This window comes from Meles meles, chromosome 9 (genome assembly GCF_922984935.1).
Source record: "Meles meles chromosome 9, mMelMel3.1 paternal haplotype, whole genome shotgun sequence".
In the NCBI taxonomy this organism is placed as follows: domain Eukaryota; kingdom Metazoa; phylum Chordata; class Mammalia; order Carnivora; family Mustelidae; genus Meles; species Meles meles.
The window spans coordinates 29,262,882-29,287,026 of NC_060074.1; the positions used below are offsets into that span (position 1 = coordinate 29,262,882).

At 51.2% G+C, this 24,145-nt stretch overlaps 2 protein-coding genes across 2 annotated transcripts in view; one reads left to right on the forward strand and one right to left on the reverse strand.

The window, feature by feature from the left end:
- LOC123950698 (sterol 26-hydroxylase, mitochondrial) overlaps positions 1–7,977 on the forward strand; it is a 32,260-nt gene extending 24,283 nt beyond the window's left edge. Inside the window, exons 2-9 of the mRNA XM_046018959.1 lie at positions 1,818–2,008; positions 5,329–5,528; positions 5,644–5,841; positions 6,009–6,181; positions 6,752–6,918; positions 7,075–7,156; positions 7,237–7,449; positions 7,603–7,977. Of these exons, the coding sequence (XP_045874915.1) occupies positions 1,818–2,008; positions 5,329–5,528; positions 5,644–5,841; positions 6,009–6,181; positions 6,752–6,918; positions 7,075–7,156; positions 7,237–7,449; positions 7,603–7,722 (1,344 nt within the window). The 3' untranslated portion in view covers positions 7,723–7,977. The remainder of the gene's footprint in view (positions 1–1,817; positions 2,009–5,328; positions 5,529–5,643; positions 5,842–6,008; positions 6,182–6,751; positions 6,919–7,074; positions 7,157–7,236; positions 7,450–7,602) is intronic.
- Positions 7,978–12,717: 4,740 nt separating this feature from the next.
- PRKAG3 (protein kinase AMP-activated non-catalytic subunit gamma 3) lies at positions 12,718–20,286 on the reverse strand. Its single transcript, XM_046019298.1, has 14 exons — positions 20,266–20,286; positions 19,885–19,924; positions 19,278–19,433; positions 18,511–18,923; positions 17,313–17,394; positions 16,750–16,808; positions 16,584–16,629; positions 16,296–16,350; positions 15,991–16,117; positions 15,701–15,866; positions 14,418–14,455; positions 14,092–14,238; positions 13,506–13,739; positions 12,718–12,934 (listed from the first exon to the last, which is right to left on the reverse strand). Exons 1-13 carry the CDS (start codon positions 20,284–20,286, stop codon positions 13,623–13,625), a joined length of 1,467 nt encoding a protein of 488 aa, XP_045875254.1. The 3' UTR covers positions 12,718–12,934; positions 13,506–13,622.
- Positions 20,287–24,145: the final 3,859 nt, after the last annotated feature.

Sequence of the window (24,145 nt, forward strand, 5' to 3'; positions counted from 1 at the left end):
GGTTTGTCAAGGTTGTTTTCCTAGGAACTGACAGAATCAGCTGTTAGTTCAGGGTGGATTCTGGGTAACTGAGTAATATATTGAAGGCAATCGAGTCACATGAATCTGGTTTTCAATGTGCATAATAGTACCCAGGAAGATGGCTGTTTTTCTGGACCACGAGTTGGGTGAAGTTTCCTTCTATAATTTGAATGAAAGATCACTTCTCTGTAATTTTAACACATCTTTTACAGAAATGCTCTGGTCTAATTTTTGTACTGGGGAGATTCTGATCCCCTTAACATCTTCTCAGTAACAGATTATGAAAGATGAAGTACTTGGGAAAACACTATATTTCATATTCTTTAAGTCTGTAAGTGTAACTTAGTCAGTAAATTTAGCCTCAGTTTTTATGGATTCTTCTTAAGTCTTACCCCCTAAAACCAAAATATATTTATTCCCCCCTCATTTTCAGTGACTATAAAAACATTATACTCATGTCAATTTCATAGATGCTATGGGTATCAATTGTCAAGTGCTTTAGAAATTCTAAGATAAAATATTTGAAAATTATGTTACTTAACACAGCTAATAAAGTTTTTTATTAAAAAAAAAATTAATGGGGCACCTGGGTGGCTCAGTCACTGAGCGTCTGCCTTCAGCTCAGGTCATGATTCCAGGGTCCTGTTATCTAGCCCTGCTTTGGGCTCTCTGCTTGGAAGGAAACCTGTTTCTCCCTCTCTCACTCCCCTTACTTGTGTTCCCTCTTTCACTGTGTCTCTCTCTGTCAAATAAATAAATAAAAATAAAAATCTCTTTAAAAAATTTTAAAAACTAGGGGCGCCTGGGTGGCTCAGTGAATTAAGCCGCTGCCTTCGGCTCAGGTCATGATCTCAGGGTCCTGGGATCGAGCCCCGCATCGGGCTCTGTGCTCCGCGGGGAGCCTGCTTCCTCCTCTCTCTCTCTGCCTGCCTCTCTGCCTACTTGTGGTCTCTCTCTCTCTGTCAAATAAATGAATAAAATCTTTAAAAAAAAATTTTAAAAACTAAAAAAAAGAAAAGAAAAGAAATAAAAATAAAAATAATTCATACCAGAGTGCCTGGTGGCAGTCGGTTAAGCATCTGACTCTTGGTTTTGGCTCAGGTCATGATGTCAGGGTCCTGGGATCGAGCCCCCCTCATCGAGCTCTGAGCCCAGCATGGAGTCTGCTTGAGGTTCTCTCTCTCTCTCGCTCTCTCCATCGGCCCCTCCCACTTGTATTGTCCCTCTCTTCCTCTAAATAAATAAATAAATTCTTTAAAAATAAAAACTTATACTACATAATATACTTCCTATTTGAATCCTGGTTTTCTCATTCAGCTTCTTGTTTTTCCTGGAGTTTCTATTGTGTTTCTTTTTCTTACTGATTTTATGAGATATTTATCTTTATCTCATTGACAGCAAGCTACATTCTGTTTAAATGCTTAGGCTTTCTACTATACCTCACTAAAGGGTTCAGTTTTTCTAAAACCTCGGACCCCAAGTGTCTGTACCTCAAAACAGACCCCAGTTTGCCACATACCCCATTTTTCTAAAATTTCATTTCTCCAAGGACTTCGACTGCCCCTGTTCTGCCAGCTACTCATTGCTCTCAGTATTCTAACTCCTGTGTACCCATGTTTTTCAGTGTTCTTCTTTGAGAACCACAGGCCATCCTAGTGTCTGCCTCCTATACAATGCGCTTTTGCCCAGCCCACTTACCCTGGTGTGACTATCAGATACTCCCTGATCCCATCCCCTCTCTAGTAAATGCCTGCTTGGACAGGCCATGGTTATTCAGCTTTGGTTGAACCCCACAGGTGCTGAACAAGGCCAAGTATGGTCCAATTTGGGTAACCCGCGTAGGGCCTCAGACCCATGTGAACCTGGCCAGTGCCCCCCTCCTGGAGCGAGTGATGCGGCAAGAGGGCAAGTACCCAGTACGGAACGACATGGAACTGTGGAAGGAGCACCGGGACCAGCAGGGCCTGGCTTATGGGCCCTTCACCACGTGAGCTGGGGCCTGAAGGGACTGGTACAAGGCCTCAGAGGGCCAGGCCCAAGGACAGTGGCATTGGGAAGCCAGTGGATAACGGGCAGAGTGGGCTCGCCCTGCGTCCTCTGAGCCTGATATACTCAGTCTAAAAAGCTGTGGTTGGGATGCTGAAGCCCAGGGACCTTTCGTTATCTTTTCCACTAGTATATTGTATGACTTTGGACAAAAGGAATAATTTCACCTTCCTTGGCCTTATGTTTCTCTTATGTAAAATGGGAAGTTTGGAGTGGAATCTCTCCAAGCTATCTCTAGGACATTCCAAGCTCCATTATTTCACATTGTGGTTGAAAAATACACCAACTTCAGTCATAATAGGACATATCTGTGCGTAGTTGAAAAAAACACCATCACCATACTAGTTAGGAAGGCTGAATTTAACTTTAAAAATATTTCCTAAATTATGTACTATAGGTTTGTTGTTGGATATAACCTCCACAGATGCTCTCCATACGCAGAAACCGATGTAAGTCTCGGCCTTGAAGTTACACCCAAAAGAGTTAAGGTTATTTTGGCAGTGACCAATTCAAGGATGGGCTGAATATGCCATATACGCATATGCCTGTTGAGATAAACCATTGAGAATCATTGGTGATGAACCATTCCCAGTGCTACAGGTTGTACCTGGGTATATATAGGGCTTTTTAGAAATTGTTTTTTATTTTAATTCCAGTATAGTTAACATCCAGGGTTCTATTCATTTCACATGTACCCTATAATGATTGAACAATTCTGATTCTACGCAGTGCTCATCAGCATAAGTTTTACTCTTTAATTCCCATCACCTCTTTCACCCTAGTACAGGTATTTTTTTTGCTGTAGTATGTAAACAGAGCTTCAAAAATAATGAAAGACTTTTATTTTCCCTAGTTGCTTGACATCTCATGCTTTCGTCATTTCTTAAGGGATTGAAGTTGGTCCTGGCCGTGGTTGCAGTAGCCGCACCAGTGATAATAGCTAAGCAGGTGTTTAGAATATGCCTGGTATCAGGCTAGTCTCTTTACAGGTATTATTTCATTTTATTCTCACCAGCCCAAGATAGTGTGATTATCTCCATTTACAGAGGGAGAAACTGAAGCCTAGAGAGGTTTTTGCATCACTTACCACTAGTGAGTGGTGGAATCGATCTCTCTGATTCTGGAATTTAAGAACTTAATGCCTTGATACTTTTGGAAAGGAAGCAAACCAGTTGGTGGGTGCATTTCATCTGTCTTTGATGCCTGGATGTTCATTCTCCCATCGCATGTTTGTTTCTTTTTTGCGGTTTCTTCACAGGTGGACAGTTTCAGAACTGCAACAGTTCACGAGCCCTTTATTCAAAGTTATGGAAAGAGAATCGAACGTCTGTCCTTCCAGAGCTCTTTAACTTGATGTCTGGCCCTGAGGGAAGGACTTGGGTCTTAGGTTTTCACCAGGTCAAGTGTTCACTGGAGTTGATGGCTCAGGATTTAGAATTGGAGCTGGACATGATGCATACCCCTATTTATCTATTTATAGTTTTTCACTCTACGGCCAGTTTCCTAATTATATTATACCACTTATATGTATCTTAAAGTTATTTTGCTAACCAGTGAGAAGTTCTTTTTGTTTTAAAATGTATATGTGTGTGTATGTATATATATACATATATATATATATATATATATATATACACACATATATGCACACGTTTTTTAAAAATCTCATCTTATGAAACATTGTTCTCCCAGGAAATATTTTAACAACCACCGAAATGCTCTCATTTAAATTCTGCAAATCTGATTGCTACTATTGGGAGAATTATTTTACTCTTGGAGAAGGACCCACACCCTGAAGTTCCAGTAAATGAGTCTATTCTGGTTTTCATTTCTTTTTCAGCAGCATTTCAGTTGACCTTTCTGCAGCTCTTCCCAACATAATAAAGAAAGCTCCTGGGGTTTGAGGTTCATTTAAATAAATAGTTTTCCAAATTAAAAAAAAAACAAACAAACTACAGTTCTTGCTGTAAGCCTTTTTAAATATCTTTCTTTTCTTTTCTTTTAAAAAAGATTTTATTTATTTATTCGACAGAAAGAAAGAGGGAGAGAGAGCAGAAGCAGGGGGAACAGCAGGCAGAGGAGAAGGAGGCTCTCCGCTGAGCAGAAAGCCTGATGTGGGGCTCGAACCCAGGACCCTGGGATCATGAACTGAGCAGAAGGCAGACACTTAACCCACTGAGCCACCCACAAGCCCCTAATATCTCTCTTTTTAAAATACCTTATTGGTTTTTTACAATTCAGAAGTAGTGCTTATTGTAAAAAGTCCAGTAATAAAACATTGTCGCCCTACTGCCCACTCCCATCCCATCCTTCTAAGTAATCCTGACAGTTTGGTGGGTATTCTTCCCTACTTTATGTGGAAACATGCGAATATACATATGGATCTATAGGGTTTACTTTCTTCCTCCTAAAATTGAGCCATATTGTACTTACCACTCTGCATCAAACTTTTAAAAAATTGACCCATGCCCAGCTTGCTTAGGAAAGGTAGTAGGTTTGGGGGACAGCTGTGCGTGGGGACAGCCCCTAGACCTGAAGCCCCCCTGTGGGAGGTAGGTTCCCACTCTGATGAGCATCCCTGTCTAATCAGGGATTAGGAGACCCAACCCCTACTGGATGATTGTAGCAAGAAGACCTGGGCATCACCCAGGTGGGTCTGTCTGTCCCTTTGGCTCACTGAGTCAAGCAGAGCGTGAAGGTCCAGAATCTGAGCTTCCCAGGAACCCTAATTTGCTCCTCCTTTATTCCTCATCCTCCACGCAGAAGGACTGGAACCATCGCACTTCTTCCTTAATTTCACATACAGAAGTTTCTGGAATTGTATCATCCTAAGATAATCACAGTCAACATTCATTAAGCATTCACCATGTGACAGGCTCTGATCGAAGCCCTGTGATTGTCTGAACAACCCTACTAAGATAGGCACGTTTATTATTCCCGTTTTACTGAAGGGGAAACTGAGGCACAGAAGTCACCTGCCTAAGGTCACTCAGCCAGTAGTCATCAGACCTGTAATCATCATTTGGCCCTGGGTAGTCTGACTCCAGATGCCCACCTTGACTACTTCCTCGATGCTGTAGTAAGACTCCGAAGTTTTGTGATTTGAAGATTCTGGTCTTTGAAGTTCAGTGATTCTATAATTTTAAATCAAGGAGTCAGTCTTTCCTAGACTCTGTGGGGGTCACAGGGCAGGGGGGAGACGCCCCTGAATTAAACCTCCATCAGCTACTCACAAGTGTGCCCTTCCTCCGTTCCGCACAGGGAAGGGCAGCACTGGTACCAGCTGCGCCACACTCTGAACCAGCGGATGCTGAAGCCCAGTGAGGCCGCACTCTACGCTGGTGTCGTGAATGAGGTGATCGACGACTTCATGGCCCACCTGAACCGGCTGTTGGCAGAGAGCGCCTCGGGTGACCAGGTGTCTGACATGGCTCACCATTTCTACTACTTTGCTTTGGAAGGTACCCAAGTTGGGAGAGGGTCCTGGGAGGAGGAGGAGGCAGGGGTCAGGGGCGGGGCCGCTGGCTTCCAGGGACCATGACATCGCCTCCCTTCGGGTCCTTTGTGCACTGCCAGCTATTTGCTACATCCTGTTTGAGAAACGTATTGGCTGCCTGAAGCGCCCCATCCCCCAGGACACAGTGGCCTTCGTCAGATCTGTCGGGCTCATGTTCCAGAACTCAGTCTATGTCACCTTCCTCCCCAAGTGGACCCGTTCCCTGTTCCCTTTCTGGAAGCGCTATCTGGATGGCTGGAACACCATCTTCTCTTTTGGTGAGGAGGCCTGGGAAGGAAGTGGCAGGTGTAGGGGGGAGGGGGAGGGGAGTGGGTTCCAAAGTCTGTGCCAGGACATTCTGCCTCCGGCTACCAGCTGTCAGAGTGGCTCTTGGTCCTTGGGGATCATGACTTTTGACCGCCTTTGTTCTCCATTGCCCCTGCAGGGAAGAAGCTGATTGATGAGAAACTCAAGGAGATAGAGACCCAGCTGCAGGCAAGGGGACCAGATGAGGTCCAGATATCTGGCTACCTGCACTTCCTGCTGACCAGAGGACAGCTCAGTACTCATGACGCCATGGGCAGTCTTCCTGAGCTGCTCCTGGCTGGCGTAGACACGGTGCGTGAGGGGGGCCAGCGAGGAGATAAGGGGCTCCCAGCTCCTATCCTGAACCAATTCCCCATTACCCTCACCTGAGCCTGACCTTCGTCCCTCCAGGTACCTGCTTCTCTTTCTGTATGCTAGATGTAGAGCTAGATGGAAAACGGGGGAGGTCATTCAACCTGGTGGAGGCGGGCAGGGAATGGTCCTTTTGTAAGAGGGACCCCATCACCTCCTGGATCCTCTCTTGGCCACCTAGAAGTTTCTTCTCATATCTATTTAAGTTACACTTAAGTGGAGAGCTCGACCACAAGCATCTTCTTAGTCGGTCTCTGCTTTCCTTTTGTCGCATGGGGTCACTATCTGTTCCAAACTCCTTGTTAAAGCTCAATTCTCCGTCTCATGGGTCCCCACGTGCTGTAGAGTCACGCTCGGCAGGGAGCGTCTTCATGAGCCCCTGTGTCTATTTCCGCCATACTTCTGGCAAATTGATTTTACGGTGCATGCCCACTCAGCCTCCTACTACCCTCCTCTCTAGCCTTTTGCCTAGAAATGCCTCCTCACTTCCTCTCTCCCTCTGCCTTCCAGACATCCAACACAATGACGTGGGCCCTGTACCATCTTTCAAAGAACCCAGAGATCCAGACCGCATTGCATAAGGAAGTGGTGGGCGTGGTGCCAGCTGGACAGGTGCCCCAGCCCAAAGACTTTGCCCACATGCCCCTGCTCAAAGCTGTGCTTAAGGAGACCCTGCGGTAGGCGGTGGTTCCTGGGAGTGCAGGGTCTGTGCGGAGGAGGACTCAGGGACAGGAGTCAGGAGCGGGGGCTGGGGGCGCTGGAGCTAGGGCCAGGGGCGAGGAAAAGAAGGACTTGGGGGACCAGAGGCAAATGTGCACCTTTTTTCCCTGCAGCCTCTACCCTGTGGTCCCCATGAACTCCCGGGTCATCACAGAAAAGGAAATTGAAGTCAATGGCTTCCTCTTCCCCAAGAATGTGAGTGGAGCTGAAGAGCTGGGATTCCCAGGGCCGCCCTGGAGCCCTAAGCTGATGTGCTGCCTGTTCTTGCCCTGCAGACCCAGTTTGTGTTCTGTCACTACGTGGTGTCCCGGGACCCTGACATCTTCCCTGAGCCGGAGAGCTTCCAGCCTTACCGCTGGCTGAGGCAGAGCCAGCCTGCTGTCCTTGGAGCCAAACATCCGTTTGGCTCTGTGCCCTTTGGCTATGGGGTCCGGGCCTGCCTGGGCCGCAGGATTGCAGAGCTGGAGATGCAGCTGCTGCTGTCAAGGGTGAGTGGGGAGAGGCTGGAAGGCCATGGGGGGCCAGGGAGGGCTGGTGGAGACCAGGGGGAGGAGTAGAAGGTTGGCACAGGGAGGGAGAAGGGGAGGGAGGGGAGCGGCTGGAGAGCGCAGATTCTAATGCCCAGGCGTGTTCCCTCCCAGCTGATCCAGCAGTACGAGGTGGTCCTGGCCCCTGAGACAGGGGAGGTGAGGAGCATGGCGCGCATTGTCCTGGTTCCCAATAAGAAGGTGAGCCTGCGCTTCCGGCAGAGACAGTGCTGAGCTGGGCCCTTGCCTCCTGGGAGCAGCCCCTTTCTTGCTCCCTGGCGCACTTATTCCTAGCCACAGCTGTGTCTCAGACCAGAAGGTGGAGAAGGTGGAGAAGGTGGCTGCCAGGCACCAGAGGTCGAAGGAGCTCAGTGTGCTTTCTGCAGGACCCTGAGCTTTTGCCACTTTTATCATTCTGAATGTCTCTCTCTCCTGTGTCACATTGCTCTCTTTGGAGAAAATATAGAATAAAGGGACTTTTATTGGTAATTGGAGACCTTTGTCATTCTTCTTGATCACCCAGTGTCTGAGCCCCTTGCTGTGTTGGGGGAACAGTCTCTCCCCACTTAGGGATCTTGTGGGAGGCAGAGCCCTCTCCCTCCGCAGACAGTGAGAACACCAGTGCTTTCCTGGACCTCGCGGAGAGGGCTTTGCTTCACCTGGTGCTGGCTGAAGCCCAGCCTGAGCACGACTTGCAGAGCCGTCCTCTGGGCCCCAAGAGGGGAAACGTCTTTCAAACAGAAAGTGCTTGGACTTAGGCAGCGAAGTGCTGCAGAAATGGATGGAGGCATGCTGGGCTGGGTCTCCAGGGATGGCTCCCCAGGGGGCGCGGATCAGCCTGGGAAGCACCCAGTTGGTTGGCGGCCGTCAGGAGCATGAGTGTGGGGATCCTCTCGCCACAGCTGCTGGCCCCAGCCCGTCTCCATATCTCTGGGCAGTGCTGCTGGTGGTGGAGAAAACGTCCTCCCTGCCCCCACTCCTGGCCTGTGACTCCCCTCCCCAACAGCGATGGAGACAGGGACAGAGGGAGGAACAGGAGCAGCAGAAGCATGGCCTCGGTCCTGCACCCACCTTCCACACATCTTCCATGCAACCCAGAGCTGGAAGCCGGGGGCCGCGTGGACCCCAAGCTGCAAGGCAGTATGGGATTGTAGTTTTTGGCTCTCCAACCTCTTCAATACAGAAAGCCAACCAGAAGGAAAGCGGGCTGGTGCAGACAGAGCGTACCCCAGGTTTGAGGAGGGCAAGGAGTCCCGGCCTCACAGAGTGCCAGCCCAGGGGTAAATTTCTGCTGGGTCATAGAAAAATAAAGTCGAATTTCTTATGTTGGTGAGATTAAAAATTTCATATATATATATGTCATTGGCCTTATTAAAATCCTTCAGTGGCTTCTCTCAGCCCTGAAGCAAAGTCCTAAGTCCTTACTCCGGCTCAGAAAACTCTAACACCATGCTCTCCACCCCTCCTGCCACAGCCTAACCCCAATTCCTTGTATTGCCCTGAGCACATTCCGCTCTTTCTGGCCTCAATACTTGGTTCTTCATGTCCCCTCTCCTTGGAACACTCTCTTCACCGGTGATGCCATCCCAGAGAACGGGCTCTTCCTTAGGGCTCAAATGTCACTGCCTTTGAATAAGCCTCCCCTGACCTCGCTGGGGGAGCAAAAGCACTTCCTTTGTGCTCCCCGCCTCCCCCTGCAAATGTTACAGAACAGAGTGCTTAGCCTGTTCACCTTGTCGGCAACCCAACTGTCTCCCCAGCCACCTGTGTACCCCCTGGAGGGCACAAACCATGCTCCTTTCAGTTTGGATCCCAGTGGCCAACTCTGTGTCTGGCACCTGGGAGGCAGTTAATCAACCTGGTGCTGGCTGTCGGATGAGAAGAGGCTGGAAGAGTAGGCAGGGGAAGGAAGAAGAGGGGACAATGCAGAGCTTTTCCTACTGACTTCGGGGAAGAAATCACGAGAGAATTGGGAGGAATTCCTGATGATAAGGGCATAGCTCTTGACCCCCCCACACCTGTGACGGGATTCAGCTGGGAGAGCGCCTTACACATGCAGAGCATGGGGGCCGGGCTCAGAGGCGGGGCAGGGATTTCTGCCAACCAGAGCCACTTCTGCCTTCCTGGTGGGCTGTTCCTTCGGACCACGGGACCACCAGGGGTCTGCCGTCTCAGGGAGTGCCCACCTAAGTCACAGACTCAGGTCATGATCCCAGAATCCTGGGATGGAGCCCTACATCAGGCTCCCTGCTCAGCGGAGAGCCCGCTTCTCCCCTTCCTGCTGCTCCCTCTACTTGTACTTGCCCACTACCTCTGTGTGTGTGTGTCAAAGAAATAAAATCTTAAAAAAAAGAAAAAAAGAAAAGAAATCAGCTTGTCCTTTTGAAAAACATTTAGGCAGCACTCCCAGGAGTAAAAATAAATCGAAAACCTGGTATTTTCTGGCTGTCTACCTGCTCCTGATCTTAGATGTTTCAGCTCTGGATGTGGTTTGGCTTGTTAATATTAGTTCCGTTCCAGCTCCTTATTTCTGATTCCAGTTTTAAGATGCACGTCAAAAAAAATTCTGACAACTGCCATCACGGGATGGGTATACAGGACATGTACTGAATTCTTCTGTATTTGTGGCTGTTTGGAAGGCCAGCAAGATTGCCAGCAAATTGTGTCTCTCCTATGCTGTCTTCCTGCCGTTAGCCAGCTCTTCTTATGGATCTTAGTCCTGACAAGTAATACAGATGCAATAACGTGATGAATGATTTTCCTAATTATGGAAACGAGGCATCCTTATCTCTCGGCAAGCCATCGTGCTCATCACGTGTTACGCATCATAAATCTCTACTGTCTACAGAAAATACAGTTGCCCAGGTCCTACCCCCAAGTCAGGATATTAACATCTCTAGGCCCTAGAATTTCCATCTTAAAAAGCTCCCCCGCCCCGCTCCCTGCTCCGGAGGTGGGGGGGATCCTGGTACACTGCCAGGGTTGACATGGCAGTGGAGATGGTGTGAGAGAAGAGAGGGAGTGGGCTGAGAAGTGGAGGGGAGTCCAGCCTGGAGGCCCCAGAAACTTGGAAGTGATTCGGAGTTTGGGGCAGGAGTCAGGGGGTTGGAGCCAAAGATGCCTGAAGAGTGTGGCCAGCCCCAAGCTCAGAGGTATGAACAGAGGGTCAAGCAGGGTGGGTTTCACACTTTTATTCAGGAGTAGTCCCTTTGGCAACCCTTAGACTCTGTTCTAGAAGCCACGGTGCTGGAGACTATCGGGAACTGAGGGCTGGCTGTCATCCGAGAAGGACGGCTGAAGCAGGGGGCTGGTGGGGCTGGCGTGGTCCCTCACAGAAGGGCCCTGGGGGGAACGGCTGTGTCCTCAGCACGGTGGAGGCTGGAGACCTATCTACTCTCAGGGGGAGCAGGAAGGGGAAGGAGTGACTTCCTCAGGATGCCCTTTCTGTTGGCGCCATGACTCCTGAAGGTCTGCTAATGGGGCGCCATCTTGGGCAACCGCTCAGAGACTGACCCGCTCTACTTACCCTCCAGTCAGCTGCAGCTGGAGGCAGTCTGCCCCAGGCTCTCTTGAGAACACTGTCTCTTGACACAGGCCCAGAGAAGCACCCCCATCCCATCATCCCACTTGAGCCCAAGGCCCGGGGCCTTCCCAGGGAGGGCCAGAGCAGAGCTGGTCCTGACCCGTGGGTTATGGCAAAATTGGAAACAGAGGCTGGGCGTCTATGAGAAAAAGCCTTCATTTGCTGTCCGACTCATCAGGCACAAATGTCTCCACTCTTGCTCTGTGAGGGGAATGAGGTGGGATCGTATTTTAGGAATATTAGCCTATCCTCTCCCCACTGGAAGGCAGACCTACAGTGTCCATTGCCTCAGGGGAGGGATGAAACAACAGAAACCTGGTCTTGGTTTTGGAATTTGACTCTCAAGATAGGTGGCAAGAAACGCAAGACACGTACAGTGGATTTGGAAGAATGCATAGTGGGTTAGAGAAAAGGCCCCACTCATAAAGATTCCCTAGGTTGATGAGGGTTGGGGAAGCGAAGAGACTGGAGATCTCTGAGGTCCACATGTCAGGGGCCCCTGAGAAGAGGGCCCCGAGAAGGGAGCTGTATCTGAAGGGAAGTGGGGAGTGTGACAAATACCCCCAGAGAGGTCTGGAGATGACAAGGGTAGAAGAGCCCTGTGCCCTATGTTTCCAGGGTAGAGGCTGCAGTAAAGCAAAATGTAGAATAAAGCAGACCACTAACTGTCAGTCTGAGCCGATGGGCCTGGGACTGCTCTGCAGAGCTTCCCGAAGCCCAGACAAGTGCAGGTCTGGGAGCTGGAATGTCCTCACGCTCCAGGAGCAGGCCGGCCCAGGGAGGCTTCGTGACAGGGACTGAGAGAGCACCTAGCAGGTGCCAGGTCCACCCATGACCAACCCAGTGACAACCAGATGGGAACAGGATTGTTTTAGCTGGTGTGGCCATGCGCGGAGGAAGAAAGTCTCGCACTACTTAAAGCCTTCCCCTCCCCTCCCCACCAGATTCACCCCAGGAAAAGGTGGGAGGATGAGCCCCAAACTGACTGAGACTCATTTCTCCCACCTGGTGAAGTGGGGTTCATCGCAGAAACTCCATTCAGCGTTGGAAAAATAAAGTTATGTTTCCTGCAGATGAGAATTGGTAGACTGAGTTGTATTTACTACGTAATTAACTAATTCATATCTTCTTCATGGTTTTGTTATAAATAAAAGATGAAAAAAGGAATTTCAGTGGGCTAACACCCTATGCGCCAAAGAAATGCCAGTCGTGGTATTTGTTCATCACAGACCTTCCCTTGTGTCTTTGAATTCAGAAAGCACAGAGGTCCTGCCATAGGTTTGGGTCAAATGACTGGCATTCTCTGAGGGAAACTTCTACAACTCAAGTTCATGGGCTGTTCTCTTTCCATTTATGCTTCCTCAAGGGTTCATCCTCAATGATCCAAATGCAGGGGCCTGAGAACAGCACTTGCTGGTGCTCAGGATGAGGATGGATGGAGGACCCCGACCCCCACCCCGGGCTGCTGTTCCATGGTGACCAACAACAGCCCTGAAATGACAATTCTGGGAGGAGCTGGGGGGCAGGGGCACAGCGGTGGGGAACCACATTAGTGGTTGTGGGAGAACAGCTGGGACTCCCAGGCAGTCCAGAAGCTGAGGAAGCCAGAGCCCCGCAGTGAACCCCACCAGCTGAGGGCTTGCTGCCCCACTGGGCCCAGTCACGCCCCAGGTTGGAGGAAAGTGACACAGATGGCCCCGGAGCAGCTGGCGCTGGGGTAATCCCAGTGCTTCTGGCTCATGGATCTCCAGGCTTGACTCAGCCGTTCTCCTTCATTTCATCGTCCCATGGTGCATTGGGCATTCGTGAGGGCTTCTGGGAGCATAGGCAGGGCAGGGGCAATTACGGTAAGGCTGGAGAAGCCTGTGGGGGAAAGAGAAGGGAAGACAGTGAGTACGTGGTGGGAGGGGAGGTCGCCTTTCCAATAGGGGAACCTCGTGTCGCCATCCACGGCCAAGCACGTGGAGTCTGTGTGAGTCCCTAGCAAGCATGCTACCAGCCAAGAGTCTGAGAGGATTTACTGAGATGAGAACTTAGAGAGAAGCTCCCTCCTGTCAGCATAGTTCCTACTGAGCATGGAAATTCCATTCAACAAAGATTTATTGACTTGCTTCCTTCCAGTGGAATTGCAAGCAGGTGAAAATTGAGTTGGGAGAGGGCGAGTCAGTCTCCCCAGAGCATCTGAAATCACAGCACTGTCCTTGCCTTTACCCCAGCCTTTGCCCGTCCCTCTTAGGACGACCTCTGTGACCTTAGCTGAGATGGGGACAAAGTGGGGTCCCCACGGGGAGTCCTGACCCTTGGAGTTTTTCCGGGGCTCCTCAGCCATGAGCTGAGCCACTCCCATCCTTGAGATGCCCCGGTCTGAGATCTGAGAGCGCCCCGAAAGATTGATGGACAGGTGCTGAGGCCATTGGCCCAGAGTAGAGCCTACCTGAACCAGAGCCAAACCAACAAACGGGGGTGGGGGAAGACGGAGGCCGGGTCCCCTGGCTCCCTTCATCATCTTCAGTGTGTGAGAGGTGGCCTGGGAGGGAGGACTCAGATACTCTCAGGCCCCGAGGGCGTCGATACCAGCAGGACTGAGCACCAGCGCCTGAAGGATGTCGGAGAGTGAGACGATGCCCAGGAGATGCTGGCTCTCATCCACTAGCACCAGCCGGTGCACCTGTGGGTGTGCAAAGGATCAGTGAGGGCTCGGGCAGTGTCGTGCAGTGACAGCAGGAGCAAGGTTGGCACCAAGAACCAGGGGCATGAATGCAACGTAATGGGGAGGAAAAGCGTGTCTCCTAGAAATCAGCTAGGGGTGGCTCTGACCACTCTGGGCAATGCAAAAGGTCCCTTTCGCATGGGGGCCCCAGGAAAAGGAGCAGTGGCAGACCAGTGTGGACACCGAGAGCTCGGAATGGCCATGAAATGGGAGGACAGGGCAGGTGCCCGGCGTGTAGGGACAGCTGGAGCTGCTCATGAGGACTGGGCCGTATGTCTTCAGGGCGCGTAGGTCGAGGCGTGGGGGGTACCTGCTCCCGGGCGATCCGGTCGATGACTTCCCCCAAGCTCTCGTGGGGCTGGCAGGAAAGGACCCCCTCCAGACACAGAGTCCTCTGCTTTAATGCTTCTCTCACACTAATGTCTAGGTGGTTGTAGGTTTGCTGGGCAGCCAAGTGCTGGGGCAGGGAGGGAAGTGCCATGGGAGTCAGCCCCCCAGCCAGACCCCAGACCCCCAGACGCTGCCCCCTCTACACCCGTAAAGGTCCTTCTGGTCCACAGACATCCCTCCACCAATCCTTGCACCCAGAGCCTCTCCCCATGGCACCCTCAGTTCCCCATCCCCACACACACTTACAATCACATCAAAGCGGGAGTAGAGGCCCACAACCTGTCCTGCAGGGGTGAGGGTGGGGGGAGAAAGAGAAGAGGTTCACATCAGGATCAGGATACCGTGCAAAGGCCAGGGGCAGGCTTTCAGAAGGAATTACTGGACACCCCCTCCAGGCTACTGGCTTCAAAATGATGCCTGGAGCTGTCACCACCTGAACCCACAAATCACACCACCTCACGGACAGAGAGACAGCCTGACACACCTCCTGATGTGACTCGACACGAGTACATAGTGTCACATCCGAAATAGCCTAGCCTCCAACGGATAGCCTGAAACTGACCAAGCCTTTAGATTCAATTTCCAATTTACGGGAAAGCTGGACATAGAGGAACAATACCGAGGTTCCCTGTAGAAAGCAGAGACGGATCTGGAGGTGGACATTCTGCAGGACAATGGACCCATGATAATGTCATGGAAATTAAGTGAAGAAGTATTCCAGACTAAAAGAGACTTAAGACAAAAGAAGCAAATGCAAAGCGTGGACCTTAATCGAACCCTGGTTTGGACAAATCAACTGTAAAAAAATATATATATATTCTCAGGGAAGGCGAGCAAATGAGAATTAGGAGCATATCTTAGATAATATTAATGAATTATTTAGAGTTTTGTTAAGTGATATGGGAAATATTCTGATTTTTAAGAGGCACGGACTGAAGGGGTAGGGGGTAAGCAACACGATCTCTGTAATTTAAATCACTTCGGCTAGAAAAGGGGAAAAAACCTGGTTATGGCAATATGTTACCAGAAATTAATCCAGGTAATGGATACGTGGATTTCATTATACTTTTTTTCTATCATTTTCATATATTTGAAATTTTTCAAAATAAAAAATAAATCAAAACACTTCTTGGCAATTCTAACTTTGAAATGGTTTACAGCCATGGTTTAGCCACAGAAATGTAGTCCCTCTATCCCTCTTCAGAGCAAGGAAAGGTGAGCTCTGGCTGGATCCTCTGGCACATTTTGAGATGAATTAACACTAAGAGCCTCATCTCCTGTTTCCTCTCACCATGCTCATTTTATCACACATATTCCTCTCACACCATCCCCTGAAGTCAGAGGCTGGCTGTTGTTAAGATTCCCACGTCACCAACGAGGAAACTGAGGCACAGAGAGGCTAAGTCATGGGTCCAAGACTCAAAGCAGGCAGACCTATAGCCCCAGCTCCACCCTGGGTCCTGAGCCGATGCCAGAACCCTGCCTGCCGCCACCCCAGCCCAGCCAGTTCAACTCCCGGGTTCAGGTACCAGCTTCATTGATCACGGGCAGCGCAGACACACGCCGGTCCACAAAGATGTCCAGTGCCATCAGGATGGGTGCTGTGTCCAGCACCACGGCCAAGTCCCGGAATGTCCCGATGCCCAGATCTTGGATGGTGCGGGAGAGGAAGGAGGGCTGGGGCAGCAGGGCGCCCTGGTGGGTCAGGGACAGGTTGGGGTCGGCGGGGGGCAGGTCCCTGAGGGCTCCCATCGGCCTCCTCCCCAGTCCAAGGACTGTGTGGCCCCTCGGGGCCCCCCGAGGCTGTACCCCGGCTCACAAAGATATGCAGGAACTTGAGCAGCCGCTTGTGTGTGAGGATGTGGAGCACGGCGCCCGAGACCGGGTCCAGGACGGGCAGACGGTGGATCCGGTTCTTAATGAGGGTGTAGACAGCTTCAAACAGGCTGCAGACGTGGGAGCAGTGGGTCTGTGGGAGAGACACCCTCCACCCCAGCCCATGCAAAAGGAAGACAGGGTGTGCAGGTTGCCTCGTCCCAGACGGGATGAGCCCATGAGTTCGGAACAGCAGAGCCGGGGAAGGAGACTGTGGGGAGGTGCAGGTGGGTGGCTGAGGATCCTTACCTGCTGTTGGGAGAAATGGAGACCAGAGGCTTGAAGCAGCCTTGAAGGTAGATTTCTGTAGGCAAAGCCAGGGTCAGGCCCAGGGAGCTGGCTGCCTTGCCCGTCACCAGGTGACTCCCAGACGGTCTTCTGCCCTCCAGTCCCCTGGGCTTCCTCTCACCCCTCCATTGCTCCTTCCAGGAAATCCCCACTGCCCAGCCTCGACCTCGGGTGCTTGGCCCCACCCTCAACCACACACCCTCAGTCCCTTCCACGTCCCCCCCCCCCCCAGGTCCCCCACCACCTCACCTCTCCAGGTCTCAATCTTGTGTTCTTCAATCTCATGGATCTGGACCTAGAGACATTGACAGACTCCAGAAGTCAGAACACGGGCCCCTCAGGACACCAGGCTCCCTGAGCCACCCTCTGCTCCAGCCCAAACGGGAGCCCCCGGGACCCCCAACCCACTCCTCACCAGCGGGGACCTATAATAGCGGTGCAGCACCAAGATGAAATCCGTGATGGTCAGCATCCCTGCAGGGTCAGGGGTGTGGGGGTCAGCCTGGAGCCTTGTGGTGAGAGGCAGGCTGAAGGGTCAGACCCCCTTCCCTGCTCTACCAGAGGCCAGGACAGAGACGGCTGTGGGAGCTGTGGAAAGAGGGAAGCAGGCCAGCCCCCTCCCGTGCCTGAGAAATGAGGTTGTCTCTTTCACGCTTCCCCTGTCATCTCTCTCCTCCCCTCACTTTCTATGCTCCTAATTTCTCCCTCTTCCTCTCCTCCCTTCCCATCTAGCACCTGTAACGTGGGACCACGGGGGAGTAGAGCTGGACTGGTCAGCCAGTCACACCTACTCCACATTTAGGGTCTCCAGCCTGGAGGCCACAAGACGGGGATCTGATGTTCCCTGTGCCAACCCCCCAGCTGGGCTCGGCCCGAGGGTCTGCTCAAGCCCACCATGCGTCAGAGCTCAGCCCCAGAATCACCGCAAAGGATCTTTTTTCCCTTCCCCACCACCTCTGAGTCCCTGCCCCTCCTCACCCACAAAGCTTTGCTTCTTGCTGTCCCACAGAGGTGCTGCCCGGATGCTGTTGGCCACGAGGGCAAAGAAGGCCTTCTTGATCTGAGGTCCAGAGAGAACGGTGAGGGGTGAGGCTCTCCTTGACCCTCAGTGGTACCCTGTCCCAGCCAGGGGCCTTCCCTGGGGCCTTCTGCTGGTGTCTCCAGTACAGGAGCTCTACTGCCTTTCCTATGCTACGGCGCCCCCTAGACGTGGTCCTCGGCAGAGACACTTGCTTAGAGATGAGGCTGCTGGTGGCCAGAGGCCGTGATCCCTTCCCCTGGCTCCCCCGGGTGTGGGAACCTAAGCCAGTGTTTTCACTCGGAAGCCATATGTGGGCAGTCACACACCGTCTAGTTTTTCCTAATCTAAGCACTAGAGGTATACTTATTTACATAATACTTACAGAATACCCTTCTCTAAATAAATCTGATTCATGTGGCCTTACCTGAACTAATACCATCTACACTGGTAGCATTTATTCTGGGTGTATTTTTCTACATATCAAAATAAATGCAAAGCTACTAAAATAAGCAAATGTGTTCGTCTACTACTAGACTCAGTGTTCTGTGAGTGGTTCTCATGCCATGCTTCTGGAGACATCGACCTGTGCTCTGTGATGGTGAGAATGGAGTCAGGCATTCGGGAACTTAGCCTAGTGGAAGAGAAGGGACTGGAGCGCATCTCAATTTTCTGTTACCAAGATTTCTCTGCTGTTTGTCCTAGACCACCCTGCTGTGTCTTCCATATACTCTGGGGTCTGCAAGTGCTCCTGTTTATCCTGGGTTTTCCTGGGAGTCCTCTGAAGCTTGTAGGGCAGAGCAGGCATTCCTGTCCCCATTTTATTTTATTTTTTATTTAATATTATTATTATTTTTAGTACTCTTTCCACCCAACGTGGGGCTCGAACTCATGATGCCAAGATCGAGAGTGGCATGCCCTTCTGATCAATCCCTATTTTAGAGACGAGAGAGGTAAATTGACTGACCCAAGACCCTACAGATACTAAATGGTGGATGGCAGTTAGGTTAGGGAAGCCCTCCCCAGCCCTGGCCTCTGGGGTGCTCTGAAGGCATCCTGGGAGGGGACTCTCAGGGGGTGCCTGGCAGGGTGTCCTGGAGGCTGTGAGTGGGGATTGCAGCCCCAGCAGAGGGCAGCAGTTGAGAGCCACCGCCTCACCTCCAGCGTGGTGTCGAAGATGACCAGCTTAGAGCTGGTCGCCATGGCATCGTAGCAGGTGTGTTCCTGCATGAAACGCATGTAGATCTGGGCCCCCGGCTTTTGCAGCTCATCGTCCCAGCCCGGCTTGGGTAGCAGGGCCCGCGGGGAGGGGCACAAGGCAGGCCTCTCTTCCACCATGCCCAGCTCATACCCCCAGGCCCCAGTGGCCGGGAACTCTAGGTCTAGCTCCAGACCATCTGTGCTGGAGCCCGCGGTTGAGGCTACATCATCGGAGGGGAAGATGTCCCACTCTGTGGGTGAGGAGCCCAACCGGGCCAAGGGAGCAGCTTGGGACAAAGGCGTCGCCTCGGGGAATGTGGCCTCCAGCCCGGTGTACTCAGCAGGTGGCCTGGCCTGGGGATCGGTTGGATCTGTTGGAGGGGCAGAGGACAATAAGCCAGTCTTGTGGAGCACTTTCGTATGTGCTGGCTCAGGTCAACTTCACAGCAGCCTTGGAAAGCCTGGCAGCTGGGGTCCCATTTTACAGGTGAGAAAGTGGAGTCTCAGAGTCACACAGGACAGTGGCTCTGTCCTGAGTTGGCTGTGCCGGGCCCCTGGGTCTGCAATGCAGATGACCTTTCCCATCTGGAAAAACTGAGGCTATGAGATGAGGCTTCGGTCCATCTCTGTGCTATGGAAGGATCCACAGCAGAGCTCCAACCCCAGGCTTTGGCACAGACCACTGCCCCCTACTCCCGACTCCCCAGAAGTGGCTTTAGCCTCACCTTCCCCCAGACCCAGCAGCTCTGCTTCCTCCACAGCCTCCTGCCTTGTCCACCGTGAGCCCTTGGCGCCCCGTTTCCCATGGCTTCTCTCTGAGCCAGTGCTCATGGCCGGCGATGGCCATGAAGTGTGTTCTTCTTGTTCTAGGAAGCTCATCTCTGGAAGGGGGAAGGGGGCCTGTTTGGTTAATAGGGAGTAACACAACAAAATCAATTAAAATGTTATCAATAATAATATTTAATATTGGCAAGTTCCCCTAGGGTTTTTCTTCCAAAATATTTGTCACTCAAACCTCACAGCAAACTTATAAAGGAGGTATTAATGATCATCCTTATTTTACTAAAGAGGGACCTGAGATCAGAGAGGTTAAGCAACTTGCCATAGTTCACACAGCTAGTAAGTGATAAAGTCAGAACTGGGGTCAGTCTTCAGACTCTAGATCTGTCCCCCTTCTTCTTCTGAAAGATGAAGGAGGAGGTGAGGTACAAAGGGAAAAGAGACAGGATAAAGCAGGAAAAGAAGAGACAAAAGCTGGGCTATGAGAGCAGAGGAGATTGGGGGCCCAGAAAGGTGGGAGACAAAGGAAGTGGGAGAAGAGGCTCCACTTACCGTGATGCTCCGGTCCCCCAAGGCGGCTCCAGGATGGGTTCTGTGGGGAGAAGAAAGGATGGGTTCTGTGGGGAGAAGAAAGTCTGAAGGGGTGGAAACATGTCCCACATTCCCAAACAACAAAAGAGCTTTTTTTCCCATGCCCACACACACGTACACCCTCTACAGCCCCCCACACACAAACACTTCTACACATCCAGAAAACCACACACTCAACCATTCCCAGATGCACACAGAACCACAGACGTCCCTTACACGAAGAATACCACTCACAGACGCCCACATGCACACACACGCACACGTGCGCGCGCACACACACAGCGGTGTGCTCGCCGTCCCCTGGCCTCTGCTGCCCCAGCACCCATCCCCCGGGACCCCTACCCGGCACAGCTTGTGCTCCATGCGGCCAACCCCGACCAAGTGGGGAGCGAGTGCGCAACACCAGGCGCACAGCACTATTCTGGGCCCCGCCGTTGGCCCCTTGCCCTCTCCGGATCAGTTTCGCTCTGATTGGGTGTCAGGCGGCGGGAGGGAGGGCTCCGCAGGCTCAGCGGCTCCAGCCCGGAGCCTGTGGTGGGGTGGGGAAGGCAGGGGCGCACCTGGAATCTCGAGGCTTCGTCCTAGGCTCCCTCCTGGGTCTTCAAGGACAAGCTTGAAGGATGTTGCTATGGGGGCAGGTGGCTTGGAGCCCTGGGTGGGGAGTAGGGGTGGCGGCACCGGTAGGAGGAGGTGGACTCTGGGAGTCCTCGGTTCCTTCTCATCTTTGTCCGGTGGCAAAGGAGGGAAAAATGGAGGCAAGCTGAGCTCAACCCTTGTTCCTCCTACAAACTTCAGTCGTAGGTGATGCCGGAGTTAAAAAGGGCAAGTTGGAGTCGACTGGGAGGCTGGGGCCAAGGGGTTTGTGGGCGGTCCCAGGAGAGCGGCCATTGTGTGTCCAGATGTCCCCATTGGAGTCCCAGGAGCCTGTCCCTTCCCCTGCTGGAGGAGTTGGGGTGGGATGGCTGGGAAGGTGGGGAACTGGGAGAAGTCATGAAGCTGTGCGGTGGCCATGAGGGCCCAGGGTGGGAAACATCTGTTTCTACCAGTGGTTTGGTGGTGGGTCCCAGTGTGTGGGAGCCCTGGTCCCAACGTCCCTCTCTGCGTGCTGTCCCTACATCTTCTTGTGCCAAAGGATCCCAGCCTGGCTCTGGTGGCTGCCCACCCGCCCTTCCTGGGCATTCCTGGGGCCTGAGTCAGCGTCCAAATCGGGAATGCTGTCGCAGCTGCTCTAGCTCCCCCCTCTCTGCCTGCCCCTCCTCTCCCCCTTCCAGCCTCTTCCACCTCAGTCTCGGGCCTGGAGTGGACGCTAAGTAATGGATTACTGGATTTCTTGCTGAACGTACCAAACACACTTCTCATCACCCCTCAAAGCCCCTGTCCTGACTCCAGGGAGGGTGGAGAACAGATAAGGAAGGGACTTTGCCTTTCTGTGTGTGTCTTCGGTAGTACCAGGGCTGAGTGCAGCTCTCATTCTGCCGGATCCCTATAGCCTATTCCTGGCTTGTCCCAGATGAAGGAATGTCTAAGGCTTAGCGTCTCGCTAAGGGGACGCCTCAACTGGTGGAAGGATCAAGTGGACCATCCTTGGAGAGATGTGATGAATCAGACCTGGGAAGCTTCTTCCCACCCCCGCCCCTTAAGCTCCAGGACACCTTCACTATCAAACCAGATACAGAACAGGTACAGATCACACCACTGCCTTCTCCAGCAGTGATCCATCCCCCTTCTACCTCAGGCCTGTTCCCTCTACAGGGCCAGTAAGAGGGTTCTTCTTTAAGACAGTCTTGCCTGATGGCATCACTCTCATTGCACTGGTCTTCCTATAGCGCAGGTTCTATGTGCCTATCTCAGGGTTCTGTATCTTCAAGTAAACAGTGGCACCTTGATGACCAAAATATGTTGGCTGGATGTGATGGAAAACCTCTTTTACGGTCAGATGGACCTGATTAAAATTCATGTTCTGCCGTTTGTTTGCCATATGACCTTAAAAAGCATTGCTTGTTTGCTCTGAGCCTGTTTCTACCCATGAAAAATGAGGATAAAACATTCTGTGGCAGACTGCCAGTTGCCTCCCACTGTCTATTTTTCTCTTCTTCTTTAGTAGTACAACTACTTAAATGTTAGCTGGAGAGTGGCTGCCGGTAATAAAGACTCAGATTCCCAATCTTCCTTGCAGCTAAATGAGGCCTTGTGACTAATCTTGGCCAAAGTGATGTGAATGGAAGGGATGTGAGCAAGTTCCAAATCAGTCCTTTAAAGAAAGAGGTGTGGGTTCCTTCTCTTCCTTTTCCCCTTCTGCTGGCTGGAAGGTTGCTGTGATGGCAGGATCTAGGGCAGCTATTTTGTACCCAAAATGGAAGATGCTTTTTAAAGGAATCAAAGTCACCCTACCAGCTTTAGATGGTGTGTGGACTATTTTATATGAGGGAGAAATACATTTTCTTGTTTAAATCATTCTTAAATTGGGTCTTTGGTACAGCAACCAAACGTGCATCCTAATGAATACAGAATTAATATCTGTAAGTGGCACTGCTCTAAAAAGCCCAAAACAAGTGACATTGGTTTAGAGATTGGGCAGCAGACAGCCAAGAAAAGTACTGTCTGCTGGTAAGGCGGTGACCCTTGTTATATTACAGCGAGACATTTGGCGTGACCGTCATCTATAATGCCATAATAGAGCCTGTAAGTCACAGAAACTGGGTGGAAGCACTCAGACTGTTAGTGTGCACTGGCCGTTGCTTGTAACTACTAGCAAAGACCTACAGAAGAGATGCTCTCAGGCTGGATATAAGAGGTGGGTTAGAAGAGGCAGCCTTAACCGGGGTTGTACCGGTAGTTCCAAACCTTTCTTAAGCACACCCTGTTCAGCAGCCGTGGGAGCTGGCCCAGTGGACCGAATAAGGGAGGCTCCCTTCACAGCCAAGCATATTTTTTCATTTGGCCTCAAGACAGCCACCAGCAGTTTGAGAGAGAATAGAAAGTACACCACGTCCAGAGTATCAGGCACAGAAATCATGGCTCTATGAAACCACTGGCTGTGGTTACTCAAATATGGAACCAGTCAGTAGCCTTTTAGGGTCTTGAGGGTGATGATGCCTGCATGGCGCAGTCCGTTAAGTGTCTGACTTCAGCTCAGGTCATGATCTCAGGGTCCTGGGAAGGATCCCCCTGTTGGGCTCCTTGCTCAGTGGGGAGTCTGCTTGTCCCTCTCCCTCTCCTTTAGCCCCTCCCCCAGCTCATGCTCTCAGTCCCTCTCTTAAATAAATAAATAAAATCTTTTAAAAAAGATTTTGAGGGTGTTGCATCGGCAAAGAAATGACAAATGTGGTCACCGAAAGCTGATTCGATCGGCCTCCCCGATGTGCGCTGGCAGGAAGAAGTCTATAGAAGCTACATGGTCTGCAAGGACATGGTCTCTGGTACAGCTGTAGAGGATCTTGAGTAAGGGATCACTTCCCAGGAGGCAACACCAGATGCCACATAGGTTAATAGAAAGGGGAGGTCCTTCCAGAGAGCAGAACCAGTGGCTGCCAGAGGCATCGCCCAAGAACTTACCCCTCTGTGGGGAAGCAGGTCTGCAATGCCTCCCCAGCTGGATTTGGTAATTGACAAGACTGGGTGACTGCTGGGTGTTTGCCTTTCTTTCCTGTTCCAAGTGGATTTTAAAAAAATTTGTGTGTAAATTCAATCATACACTGTATTGTTAATTTCAGAGGCAGAATTTAGTGATTCATCAGTTGCGTACAACACCTGGTGCTCATTACATCAGGTGCCCTCCCTAATGTCCATCAGGGGTGGATGCATAAAGCCAGCAGCAGACCTGTCCACAGAGACCTGGCAGGCCAGAAAGGACTGGCATGATGTCATTCAACGTGCTAAATGGGGAAAAGATGTAGCCAAGAATAATTTATTCAGCAAGGCTGTCATTCAGAATGAGATAGAGTTTCCAGACAAACAAAAACTAAATGAATTTGTGAACACTAAACAAGCCCCATAAGAAATATTAAAGGGAACCCTTTGAGCAGAGAGAGAGCGCTCAAAAGTAACAGAGACCAGAAAGGAACAGAGACAATCTACAGAAACAGTGACTCTACAGATAATAACGCGATGGCACTAAATTCATATCTTTCAATAATTACTCTGAATGTAAATGGACTAAATGCTCCAATCAAAACACATGGTATCAGAATGGGTTAAAAAACAAGACCCATCGGGCACCTGG

What these genes read in the sequence shown, in the direction of transcription:
- PRKAG3 (XM_046019298.1), bottom strand. Translation starts at nt 20,286, where the DNA reads ATGGAGCACAAGCTGTGCCGG. An exon ending in GCTGCTGGGTCTGGGGGAAG is followed by an intron (nt 18,924 to 19,277) that starts GTGAGGCTAAAG and finishes CCCCTCCAACAG; the next exon opens with ATCCAACCGATCCCCAGGCC. An exon ending in TCCATTTCTCCCAACAGCAG is followed by an intron (nt 16,118 to 16,295) that starts GTAAGGATCCTC and finishes CCACGTCTGCAG; the next exon opens with CCTGTTTGAAGCTGTCTACA.